The 13,939-nt window shown below is 40.2% G+C and overlaps 1 protein-coding gene across 1 annotated transcript in view; it reads left to right on the top strand.

Annotated features, from left to right (window-relative positions):
- otogl (otogelin-like) overlaps positions 1-13,939 on the top strand; it is a 131,495-nt gene that overhangs the window by 15,347 nt on the left and 102,209 nt on the right. Inside the window, exons 9-15 of the mRNA XM_078416640.1 lie at positions 1,495-1,622; positions 2,635-2,741; positions 2,846-2,952; positions 5,255-5,380; positions 6,888-6,996; positions 7,234-7,280; positions 9,521-9,666. Coding sequence (XP_078272766.1) covers positions 1,495-1,622; positions 2,635-2,741; positions 2,846-2,952; positions 5,255-5,380; positions 6,888-6,996; positions 7,234-7,280; positions 9,521-9,666 — 770 coding nt within the window. The remainder of the gene's footprint in view (positions 1-1,494; positions 1,623-2,634; positions 2,742-2,845; positions 2,953-5,254; positions 5,381-6,887; positions 6,997-7,233; positions 7,281-9,520; positions 9,667-13,939) is intronic.

Genomic DNA, 13,939 nt, shown 5'->3' with positions numbered 1-13,939 from the left:
CCAATATGTCTTGAGGGGAAAAATGTGACATTAAATGAATCAGTTGGCACGTGGATTAAAGCCATGTTCATAGGTCTGTGCTTACCATGAGTACAGTTAAAAACAATATGAAATAAATATTTCCATTAACATGGCACCTTCATAACCACAGGAAGTGCATCCCAGGAATTGAAGAACATAGCAACTGATACCTTGATTATCATTACATAGAAAAATGTTAGTGCAAATTTTGTGTACAGAAATATTCACCAAAGTTTAATGAGAATAAATGCCCAGGTTATCTACTTTAGGAATGTTGTTTGTAGTATAAATTGTGGGATGGATATCGGAGGAACTGCCCTGTTTATCTCTGACTTGTGCCAGGGATATTTTTCTGTCTGTGTTTGAGGGTAGATAAGGCCTAGAATAGAAGCCTGAAGATCAAATACATTGTAACGCTTTACTCTTTTGCATGTAGACATACACAACAAGACCACCAAACAGCAGTAGTTGTATACAGAACATCAAACAGCAGTAGGGAGGTTGGGGATAGCATCAAGCAGGAAATTAGGGATGCGTGTAGCAAAGGTACAGCGGTAATCATGGGTGACTTTAATCTACATGTAGATTGCGCCAACCAAATTGGTAGCAGCGCTGAGGAGGAGTCACTGAAAGTAAGCATGCAGGTACAGCAGGCAGTGAAGAAAGCTAATGGCATGTTGGCCTTAATTGCAAGAGGATTTGAGTTTAGGAGCAAGGAGGCCCTACTGCAGTTGTACAGGACCCTAGTGAGACCGCACCTGGAGTATTGTGTGCAATTTTGGTCTCCCAATTTGAGGAAGGACATTATTGCTATTGAAGGAATGCAGCGTAGGTTCACCAGGTTAATTCCCGGGATGGCGGGACTGACAAATGATGAAATGATGGGTTGACTGGGCTTGTATTCACTGGAATTTAGAAGGATGAGAGGGGATCTTATGGAAACATATAAAATTCTTAAAGGCTTGGACAGGCTAGATGCAGGAAAAATGTTCACGATGTTGGGGGAGTCCAGAACCAGGGGTCACAGTTTAAGAATAAGGGGTAGGCCATTTAGGACTGAGATGAGGAAAACATTCTTGACCCAGAGAGTTTTGAATCTGTGGAATTCTCTGCCACAGAAGGTAGCCAATTCACTGGATGTTTTCAAGAGAGAGTTAGATTAAGCTCTTAGGGCTAGAGGAATCAAGGGATATGTGGAAAAAGCATGAATGGGGTACTGATTTTAGATGATCAGCCATGATCATATTGAATGGCAGTGCTGGCTAGAACTGCCGAATGGCCTATTCCTGCACCTATTTTTCTATGTTTCTAATTAAATAAATGTGAAGATAGTGTTTCTGGTGCGGTACTGGAGAAAACTATAGCAGTGGAGGGCCATGAAAGAGAGTTCATCAGAATTTTCAGTGACCCTCCCCATAGTGAAACAGAATGCATTATATTAACCTTCTGTAATACACATATAATTTTTTTCAGATCTGGTGACTGAGGATGTTGCTGTCTTTGGAAACAGTTGGATGTCACAATCTCCCTTTGATTCCCCGTGTGAATCTATTCCATTTGATTTCCCTAGTCCATGTCGGTACAAAGAAGCAGAAATTAACGTCAGTGCCTTCTGTATTTCTTTATCATTACAAATGCTTAGGACAAATTGAATAGGAATTAATTGCTTATGAAAGTACTGCATTGAAATATTGTTCTGAAATGCCTAAATGTCCTCTTTACTGTAAATATCCATGATTCTGTGGTTTATAGTTCAATTGCAGCACTGGGGTTAATGATACTGTGGAGTTTTGATATGTTTGTGTTTATGTTCTTTATGAGATTTAAATGATGACATAGGTAGCTAGAATTAAGAAGAGAAACAAATACTGTATTAAGTCCACTGCATTAGAAAGGCTCAGAATTAATTTAATGTACATTGATTTTAGATTATGAGGGACAAATCGTCTGATAAAGAAAATAGATAAAGCTATTAAACAGTTGTTTCACCTTTGAATTGTATTTTATTCAGTCTGTTTTCCCTGATATACTCTTATATTCATTGATATCGTTATCCGAGAAAGGTATTTTGATATTTTTTTGGGTGTGAAATTTTAATTGCCCCAATTTTACAACATTTCGAGTAAAAATGTTTGGCTTGATTTCACACTGAAAACCTTGGTTCTAATTTCAAGATTATGTACCCACAACATGACCTGGTGTATCAAGCCACCCAGGAGAAAATTGACAAAGTCAGACTCGACATGATATTAGTATATGATAGAATTAGCAAATGGGAACATTTTAATCTTAATAAAAAATTTAAAAAACTCGAAGAAGAATTTCTCTCTCACTCTGAAGAAGGGTCATCACCCATTCCTTCTATCCAGAGATGCTGCCTGTCCAGCATTTTGTGTCTATCTTCGGAGTAAACCAGCATCCTACACAAGAAGAATTTATATATATATATTTATATGGCGATTTTACTTTACGTTTTACAATCAACAGTCTGATCATAACATTTGACTTGACAACTAGGTGATATGAAAATTACAATCATAATTTCTGTGCAGGTGTTTTGAAAAAAATATTGTGGAATGGTTATTCAGTGTGGCTCTTTTCAATTTAATTCAGGATATCATTGCAAAATGTGAAGTTCTGGTTGGTTTCCCTTTTTTTTCTTGCCGTGAAAATGTCCAGCCGAATTCATATGTCGCCAGCTGTATTAATGACCTGTGCAAGTAAGTGCTCCTTCTGTAACCAAATGTATTACTGTTAATTTAAATATGCAAATCAACATGCAAAGTTGTTGTCTGGTGAGTAAGCATATTGTTCCATTGGACAGGGTGGATGACACTGAAACTCATTGCCGTGCCTTAAAAGAATATGCCAGGGCATGTGCTCATGCAGGCTATCCCATAACAGACTGGAGGGATGATTTTCCTGCTTGCAGTAAGTTTTTTTTGTTTGTTTTATACATAATTGCTTTTGACTTTGAAAACAACAAACAAAATATGACCTCTAACAGCTTCATGATCCATTGAACAAGGTGAGTAAAGTGTGCAGAAAAAGTGTGGATTGCATGGAAACGGAGTAGATTTTTCCCTAATCCTTTAATTTAATGTAGGGGGCTATAATTTGGAATACCTTGCAACAATATTTTGGGGGCATGGTTTGGGCACCTCAATGTGAGGTGATTGTCCAGTGTTTAAATTTGTGGGACTTTGTGGGCCGGTGGAAAAAATCTACCAAAAACCATCAGTCATGAAGACACAAGGCGCTGTAGATGCTTTGAGTAATTTAGATTTAGAGATACAGCGCGGAAACAGGCCCTTCGGGCCCCGGGTCCGCGCCACCCAGCGATCCCCGCACATCAACACTATCCTACACACATTAGGGAATTTTTTTAACATTTTGCCCAGCCAATTAACCTACCTACTGTACGTCTTTGGAGTATGGGAGGAAACCGAAGATCTCGGAGAAAACCCACGCAGGTCACGGGGAGAACGTACAAACTCCGTACAGACGGCGCCCGCAGTCAGGATCGAACCTGAGTCTGCATTCGCTGTAAGGCAGCAACTCTACCGCTGCGCCACCGTGCCGCCCTTGAGTAAAGGACAATGTTCTGGAGTAACTCAGCAGGTCAGAGAGGAGACATAGAGGTTGCTTGACTTGCTGAGTTACTCCAGCCCTTTGTGTTTCATCATTGGTGATGAGTCATGTGAACTCTCTATCTGCAGTTGTAATCAGGTCCCACAATGTAGTCTGTTTTAATGACCCTCCAGTGCCTTGCAACAGCCATGCACTAATACCATGGCTCAAGAGCACTTAACATTTATGTGGTTTGAAGACTAATATCCATCACTCCTCAGTTTTCTCGGTTTGACCAACAATGAATCTCTGCCTCACCACAGGCCCAGTCACATGGGTGCACTTACCAAAACTATTTATATCTCCAGAAACAAAAAGGTCTTGATTTGAGGATTATTTGTTCTGGGGCAGAACTGTGTGCACTGTTTTGAAAGGTTAATTTGCTAATCAGGTATTTCATGGGTGGATCTTTCCTTAAATCTTTGATAATTTGCCAAATAATGGGGAACACTTGATTTCCAGCTTTAACGTTGCACTGCATCCATATGCATAGACATACTGCCCACTGAGCAACTGTATGGATGGACACAGAGTGATGCAGTAGGGCAAAGTGCCAAGTGATGTATCTGCTTTGTAACAACATCACAATGAATGGTAATAAGCTCAGGTGGTTTAACCTCTTCAAATGTGTACCCACTTTGCCACAATTCTGCGGTAGAGTTGCTGCTTTACAGCGAATGCAGCGCCGGAGACTCAGGTTCGATCCTGACTACGGGTGCTGCACTGTAAGGAGTTTTTACGTTCTCCCCGTGACCTGCGTGGGTTTTCTCCGAGATCTTCGGTTTCCTCCCACACTCTAAAGACGTACAGGTATGTAGGTTAATTGGCTGGGTAAATGTAAAAATTGTCCCTAGTGGGTGTAGGATAGTGTTAATGTACGGGGATCGCTGGGCGGCACGGACTTGGAGGGCCGAAAAGGCCTGTTTCCGGCTGTACATATATGATGATGATGATGATGATTATGAAAGTGATCTACCATTGTAATACGTAGGAAAATAACTGCAGATGCTGGTACAAATCGAAGGTATCACAAAATGCTGTAGTAACTCAGCAGGTCAGGCAGCATCTAGGAGAGAGGGAATGGGTGACGTTTCGGGTCGAGACTACTCTAACCTCTCTTACTGCATCACTGTGTGTCCATCCATACTGTTGTTCAGTGGGGCAGTATGTCTATGCATTTGGATGTAGTACAATGTTAAAGCTGGAAATCAAGTATTCCCCATTATTTGGCAAATTATCAAAGATTTACCTACCATTGTAATACTGTATTTTGATAAATCACTTTCACTCTAACCTCTCTTACCTGACTAGTTGGAAACAGATTCCCAAGGTAACACCAAACTAATATTTCTATGGTAGAGATTGATTGATATTTCATAAAGGGAGAATGTCTTTTATATAATAAAGAGAAAAAATAGATGAAATGTGCACCATTTCACTTGCAATACTGTTACTCATAAAGAACAAAATTCATTTTTACATTGTTGTAATGCATGCAACATCAATATAAGCCATTGGGTCATTCTCTTCATAAAAAATTGTTTTGTTCCCTGTAAATTGTGCAGCATCTAAACATTTGTATTGACTCTTTGTTATATTTCAGTTGATCAGTGTGAAGATAGTCTTGTTCACCGTGACTGTATTAGCTGCTGTCCACTGACTTGCACATTTGAAAAGGAGTGTTTGGGGAGTAGCCTGCATTGCCTGGATGGTTGTTACTGCCCCAATGGTAAGAACATTCATTTAGTTTTTTAATGTCAATTTAAAAAGAAAATTTCTGTGATGAACAATTTCTGACCAAGTGTGGCACGTACTTCACTTGCCTATGTCTGGTATTGAAATTGGGAGAAAGTCACTTTAAGTGACTTTGCACATTCTCGTTGTATAATTTTACTGCTCTCTAAATTTATTTAGAGGCATAAATGAACTTACCATAAGTCCAGTTATGAGATTGAATTTACATTAGCAAAATTATGCAATGGTAACATTAACTAGTAGGATTTATTTCAATTTTTCTATCTCTCAAACGATATAGCATTATTTTAGTGTTGGTAACTTTATTGCCTCAGTACAGCCAGAGAGAAGCTGCAGTTTTAACTTTAAATGTACTCTCTGCTATTAACCATTCTACGCTTTCATACGTAGGATTCATCCCAGCTGAAAACTTAAAGCAGTAAAAATACACAATGGGGTCTTGAGTTTCCAATAAATTAGATTGATCTCTATTTTGTCAAAATCAGTACAGAAAGTCCAAGTTGTTCTCAACTTGAGTTTGTGATGTTTGTAATTGAGAAAATATTATATGTGAATTTGGGACTGTCCTCAGAACTGATTATGTCCTCAGAATTATCTAAACACTATAGGCAGTTTTTAACCTTTTTGCACTCGCCTTTGAAAAGCTTCCAAAAAAAAAGCTGATTCTTTAGGGCATAAAGAATGGTATAATAGTTTTAAAATATTATTATATATATTCTTGGAAACTTACTGATATATTGTTCTATTTAATTCAGAAACATAATGTGTTCTATATATTTTTTTAAAGTCCTATTCATGTTTCTCTCAGTTATGGTAGATTGATACTGCGATGGTTTTTTGATCAATACATCTTCAACTGTTTTAATCAAACTCAATCTTGTTTGCATGCTTAAATATATAAGAAACTTTCTTAAGTAAACAATTAAAAAAAAAGATATTTCTTCCAAAATGCTGCCTGGTCAAGATAGAATTTTGGCACATTTTGTTTTGCAACATATCAATACAATTTATAGTTTATAGTTTTGCAACATATCAATGCAATTTATAGTTTTTTCATCATTTCCACCCACAAAGAAAGCTTCTGGATCTTAATGAAACTGATGTGAATGTTAGCATTTCATGTTTTGATCAGGTGTACAATGTTTTACTTTAATAAAAGATTGGGTGAACTAACTGTTAGGACAAGCCAAATAGCTTTTCGTTAAACTGAAGGTCAATCTAACCTTGATTGGAATGTAAACATACAAAAATCTTTTTAGTACCTCTTATCAAATTTGCACCAGTGCAAAGAAACACAGTGTTGCGTAGTTTATGGAAATAACTTACTTGCCATGCGCTTGCACTCACCATTGTTCCTGGGATGAAACATTTAGCAACTAAACATGAGCACAGGGATTTTTTTGCAGAATTCCCATCAGAATTCACCATGTCATTTTAAGACAACGTAATTATTTTGTGTGCTTTTTTCTAATTTGTTTTAGGACTTGTCATGGAAAATGGAACTTGTATATCAGTGTCTGATTGTCCATGTATATACCATGGCACCGTCTACCCAATAGGATCCCACTTACAGGAGGGCTGCAATATGTGGTATGTTTCTGCATATTGTATTTTGAAAAAATGATAAAAATAAAAAGATTTATCTTTTAATTATTTAGCGGCTTTTAAGTGAGTAATGCTTAATTGTTTTATAGACTTTGAACATTTTTGTCCATTTTTTGCTCACTAGTCCATGATTATTTTGGTATATTGATATATTGTAAGTCATACATAGTTGTTAAATTTTAACAAAACTGTTAACAAAACTGGAATGTTTAATGTTTGCAGCATTTGCAGAAGTGGCGTTTGGAATTGTACAAACAGTGATTGCCCAGGTAATATATGTCCTTTCTACAATTTTTAATCACAATTTTTAATGAAATGTAACATATTGATAATATACTCAACTCAGAATAAAGTGTCATTATTGCCTTATCGGGTAGATTAAAGGCGAATAATATATTTAAACTATCCTATTAAGTTTGATAATGAAAGATTCTGAATTTTCTCAATATAAGATTGATGGTTTCAATCACATTCTCACTTCAAATCAGAAGTTGGAAGATGAACATTTTCTACTCCAGAATTTGATCTTATGATCTATGCTAACAATCCAGAACTATACTGAGGAATTACTCCATAGGTGAAATCCCTACAATCAAGCCCTCTGCAGTTTACAGATACAGGTGATATTATTTAGTGCAGGGTAAAGTCTGATAAAGTTTGACTAAAGATAGTTCGAAGGTCTTTAATGAAGTAGATGGGAGTTCAGGATCACACTCTAGCTGATGAGAGAACCGTTCAGTTGTCTGGTAAGAGCTGAGTAGAAACTGAACCTTTTTTTGTAAGATAGAAAAATTAAATACTAGAATATGGCTTTAAGGTGAGAGGGACAAAGATTACGTTGAAGTTAAACTTTAGTTTATTGTCATGAGTACCAAGGTACAGTCAAAAGCCTTTGTTGTGTTCTAACCAGTCAGCGGAAAGACAATACATGATTACAATCGTACCATCTACAGTGTGTAAAGGGAATAATGTTTAGTGCAAGATAGAGTCCAATATATTCCGATTAAAGATAGTCCGTGCATCTCCAATAAGGTAGATAGTAGTTCAGGACTGCTCTCTGGTTGTGGATAGAGTGGTTTAGTTGCCTGATAACAGCTGGGAAGAAACTAACTCTAAATTTGGAGGTGTGTGTTTTCACACTTCTGTGCCTCGTGCCTGATGGGATAGGGGAGAAGAGGGAGTCAATAATCATGGACTAGCAAGACTTGTCCTTGATTATGCTGGTGGCCTTGCTGAGGCAGCGTCAAGTGTAAATGGAGTCAATGGAAGGGAGGTTGGTTTGTGTGAGGGGCTGGGCTGTGTCCACAATTCTCCGCAATCTCTTGCGGCCTTGGATGGAGCTGTTCCCAGACCAAGCTGTGAAGGATCCCGATAGAAAATGCTTTCTACGGCACATGTGTAGAAGTTGGTGAGAGTTGTTGGGAACATGCCAAACCTCCTATAAGATAATTAGGGGATTGGACACATTAGAGGCAGATAACATGTTCCCAATGTTGGGGGAGTCCAGAACAAGGGGCCACAGTTTGAGAATAAGGGGTAGGCCATTTAGAACGGAGATGAGGAAGAACTTTTTCAGTCAGAGGGTGGTGAAGGTGTGGAATTCTCTGCCTCAGAAGGCAGTGGAGGCCAGTTCGTTGGATGCTTTCAAGAGAGAGCTGGATAGAGCTCTTAAGGATAGCAGAGTGAGGGGGTATGGGGAGAAGGCAGGAACGGGGTACTGATTGAGAGTGATCAGCCATGATCGCATTGAATGGCGGTGCTGGCTCGAAGGGCTGAATGGCCTACTCCTGCACCTATTGTCTATTGTCTATTGTCTATTGTCCTCGGTCTTCTAAGGAAGCAGAGGTGTTGGTGTGGTTCCTGGTCATGGCGAGGTGTGCCATGGACAAAGGTGGTCTTGGTCAAAGGAGATGTCCGGGACAATTTTATTTGCACAGAGGGTGGAGAGAGTTGTGCGGTGTCAGAGGTTATGGGGTGAAGGCAGGAGAAGGGGGTTAGGAGCGAGAGATAGATCAGCGATGATTGAATGGCAGAGTAGACTTGATGGGCCAAATGGCCTAATTCGACTCCGATTCCTTATGACCTTGTGAGTGCCTGGAACGTGCTGCCAAGGTTGGTGGTTGAAAGAGATATGTTAGAGGCATTTAAGACACTTTTGAATAGACATAAGCATCTGCAAGGAATGGAAGGATATGGATTATATGCAAGTTGTAAGTCTTGGCATCATAGATAGACACAAAATGCTGGAGTAACTCAGCGGGTCAGGCAGCATCTCTGGAGAGAAGGAATGGGTGACGTTTTGGGTCGAGACCCTTCTTCAGTCTTGGCATCATGTTTGGCACAGGCATTGAGGGCCGAAGGGCCTGTTCTTGTGCTTTACAGCTCTATGTTCTACGTTCTAAAGTTAATTCCTCATCTGTTTACTTATGATTATTCCAAATAGTTTGGACTAGCCTGAGGATATGAAAAACTCCAAAATGAAAATGTAACAAACACTCTTTTCTTTTAGCTGAATGCTCAGTCACAGGAGACATGCATTTTACCACCTTTGATGGTCGGATTTTTACATTCCTTGGCACATGCCAGTATATCTTTGCAAAGAGCCACAGAAATAACAAGTTCACAGTGACATTACAGAATGCACCTTGTGGTCAGGTAACAAAATACGTATCCTTTTTAGATTGAGATGTAGCATTAAATAATTCTATTGACATTTAAATTACACACTGGTTCTTTTATAACTTGACTGACGGTAATAAGAGAGTAAAATGTTGGCATGTAAAATGAACAATAACAAATCAGCTAGTACGTTTTGCAACAGTGTCTTCCGTTTCACAAAAGCACTTTGTAATCTGGTCAGTTGGTAATTTCCAAGACACCAAAGCTATAATTGTAAGGTGAATTGTCGTTGTTCATGTACTCTGAGCTGATGAGTCATGATGACCATTTTTCAGAGTGTCCTTACATTGCCAGGAAGGTGTTTGAAACCTATGGGGCGGGAATTAAAACTTTCCAAACAAATTATATCAAAAGGATATATCTTTTGATGAAGGGCTTGAAAGAGGTAAAAATCTGATTCATTGAAATGCAGGAATTAGTTGGAACTCATTTTTGATCTCCCTGAATGCTGGAAACCCCCTTTGTTTTATCTAGACCTGATAGCATGCACAGATATGGGAGCAGTAAAAACCAGGAAATCTCTGTGAAGAAGTCGGAAGAAGGGTGTCGACCCGAAACGTTACCCATTCCTTCTCTCCAGAGATGCTGCCTGACCCGCTGAGTCTCTAGCTTTTTGTGTCTATCTTCGGTATATACCAGCATCTGCAGTTCCTTCCTGCAAATCTCTGTGCTATATATGCATTGGCCAATCCATCGCATACCTATTCAGTTTTCTCTTGAGATTCTCCATATCATCTGTCCACATTGACTTTGGGTAGTCCTTTTTAACAAACCCACCAACAGGAAAATACAACAGGCTAAAGATAACCAAGGTGAAGGCAGGCAACATTACTTTGCATAAGTTGCACATCTGAGCACAGTTGACTAAGATGAAACTTGTGGGGCAGCAGCTTATCATATCTTGAGATCTGAAGCTGGAGTGATACAACATATATCCTATGATATTGGACAACATAGGCATGGCCGCATTATGACTGGATATAGAAAAAAAAAGATAATATATTCCTTTATTCGCCCACACCGGGGAAATTTACAGTGTTACAGCAGCAAAGTGGATAGCAAGAGAGCAAGGGATCATTCATTATAAATAAAAGATACATAAATTGTCATCAGTTTTCTGTGTTCTTAGCTGTTATTGTTGACTCATCTGCTGGGAGCAGTGCTGGTTGTGCAGTCTCACAGCAGCGGGAAGGAAGGACCTCCTATATCTCTCCTTCACGCACTTGGGGTGAAGGAGTCTATCACTGAAGTAGCTACTCAGTGCAGTGACAGTGTCCTGCATGGGGTGGGAGTCGTTGTCCAGCAGCGATGTTAGCTTTGCCATCATCCTCCTCTCTCCCATTACCTGCACTGAGTCGAGGGGGCAACCCAGGACAGAGCTGGCCTTCCTGACCAGCTTGTCGAGTCTCTTCCCTTCCGCCGCTGAGATGCTGCTGCTCCAGCAGACCACTCCTTAGAAAATGGCCGATGCAACCACCGTGTTGTAGAAGGTCCTTAGGAGTGCCCCCTGCACTCCAAAAGACCTGAGTGTCCTTAGCAGATAAAGTCTGCTCTGGCCCTTTCTGTATGGTGCATCGGTGTTTTCAGTCCAGTCCAATTTATTGTTGAGGTAGACACCCAGGTACTTATAAGAATCCACCCTCTCGATGTCCATTCCCTGGATGTTCACCGGTGTCGGGGGGACCTGGCTCTGCCTGCGGAAATCCACCACCATCTCCCTGGTTTTCCCCGCGTTGATCCGGAGGCGGTTCCGCTGGCACCAGACAACAAACTCCTTGTAGGCCCTGTCATTGTCGCCCGTGATGAGGCCGACGATGGCAGAGTCATCAGAGAATAACCAGAAAATGGAAACAATGCTACTATCCAACAAAGGGTCTGTGGATCAAAAGGTCTGGTGAACAATCTAATGATTTGTTGCTGAAGAAAAGAGAGCTCAGGAAAGAAAGAAGACCAAAATCTGGTGCAATCTGGTCTGTTAACAGCTTTCGGCTAAAATATATATTTCCTCTGTAAGTTGATGGAAGTGCAAACTGTAAACCGGAGGGTAAAGCACACAGGATATCTGGGAAGTTATCTTCAATTATTAATTTTTCAGAGCGGAATGGCATTGGGCCAGTATTTATTACCAATTCCTTGAGAAGGAGATGGCGAATGAAGGCCTGGTGAATTAAGATGGTGATATTTTTAAGGCAGAGATAGGCAAATTCTTGATTAGAATGGGTGTCAAGGGTTATGGGGAGAAGGCAGGAAAATGGGATTAGGAGGCAGCAATCAGCCATGATTGAATGGCGGAGTAGACTCGATGGGCCGAATGGCTTAATTCTACTCCTATAACTTGTGAACCTGTGAACCTCGGTGATTGTGGTGAAGACACGCCTGCAGTGATGTGGGGCAAGAGGTTCCAGGATGATGAGGGAACTACAATATGTTTCTGGGTCAGCACGGTGTGCCACTTGGACGGCAACCTGCAGGGGGTGGTGTTTCTTGTACCTGCTGCCCTCGTGCTAAGTGCTGCGGATGATGGGCTTGGAGGTGCCATTGGAGTAGCAGGACTGCATTCCGTAGATGGTGCACACTGCAACCACCATCTGTTGGCAGTGGGGGTGAATGAACATTTAGAGTGGTTGATGGGGTGCTATTAAAGGAGGCTGCTTCATTCTGTTGAGCTTCTTGAGAGTTATTGACATTGACTTTGTTAAAAAGCAAGCGGATACCTACCATGTTTTGTAGATAGTGGTAAATTTGTGGTATCAGGAGCTGAGTTACTGGAGGGTATCTTAAGCCTTTGACCTGCATTTGTAGCTGCAGAAGTTATGCACTTATCAACATTTAAACAGCAGTACAGACAGGATATTGTTCTAACAGAAATACTCCTTAGAACTCCTACATACGGTAGAACACTGAACAAGACAGCACAGGAACAGGCCCTTTGGACCTACAATGCCTATGTCAACATGACACCAAGTTAAACTAATCTCCTCTACCTTCATGTGATCCATATCCCTCAAGTCCCTGCATATCCATGTGCCTATCTAAATGCCACTATTGTATCTGCTGCCTTCACCCCTCTTGGCCGTTGTTCCAGGCACCCATCACTCTCTGTGTAAACTTCCCTGCACATTTCCTTTAAACTTCCCCGCTCTGACCTTAAACCTGTGCTCTTTCGTCTTTCACATTTCTATCCTGAGAAAAAGTTTCTCATCGTTTCTGTATGCCTTCCATACCTTTATATACTTCTATCCGGTCTCCCCTCAATGATCCAGAGAACCCAATCCGAGTTTGTTCAACCTCTTCTTATAATTGAAATCTGGAGCTATCATAGAAACATAGAAGCATAGAAAATAGGTGCCGGAGTAGGCCATTCGGCCCTTCGAGCCTGCACCGCCATTCAATTTGATCATGGCTGATCATCCAGCTCAGTAACCTGTACCTGCCTTCTCTCCATACCCCCTGATCCCTTTAGCCACAAGGACCACATCTAACTCCCTCATAAATATAGCCAATGAATTGGCCTCAACTACCTTCTGTGGCAGAGAATTCCACAGACTCACCACTCTCTGTGTGAAGAAATGTTTTCTCATATCAGTTCCAATAAGCTATTAAAGCCAAGTCAATTAAAAACTCAAAACTGTGATTCTATTTCAACTCAAAAGAGTTTAATTGTCAAATGTACTGACAATGGAACAATTAAATTCTTACCTGCAGCATCGCAACAGGCTTGTAAACACAATACTCATAGATAACATAATACATAAAAAATATCCAATAAATTTAAAAAACAATATTACTACAAAAAGACTGAAGCTCATTGTGTAACCAAGACAGTTCATAGCTCACAGTTCAGTTCATGTTTGTAGCAGTCAAGAGTCTGATGATTGGGGGGGAAGAGTCGTTTTCATTTTAAACTGTGAATTCCAGAATGGTTTTCTTGGCTAAACCCTCAAAATTTGACTTTCCGAAGTTGAATGATTCCATTGTGCTATTAACTATTCCCATTACAAGGCATATCTTAAACTGCAATATTGCCAAGACTGCTCTGCCTTTGACCTGCTCCATCATCTCCTACTTGTTACATAATGTGAGACCTAATACCACCCCTTCACATGGGTCTTTCGACTCATTGCCTCATGTAACAATACAGTATTGTGTCCCTGGTTAACTTTGCCCTCCTATTGCACCCATTTCTTTTGACTTCCCAGTTTATTCCTGGTAGATTGAAGTCACCAGTATCAACTGCAAAATTCATACT

Source organism: Rhinoraja longicauda, chromosome 20 (assembly GCF_053455715.1).
Source record: "Rhinoraja longicauda isolate Sanriku21f chromosome 20, sRhiLon1.1, whole genome shotgun sequence".
NCBI lineage: Eukaryota > Metazoa > Chordata > Chondrichthyes > Rajiformes > Arhynchobatidae > Rhinoraja > Rhinoraja longicauda.
Note: the sequence above shows the minus strand (reverse complement) of the source record. Positions and strands in the feature narration are given on the sequence as shown.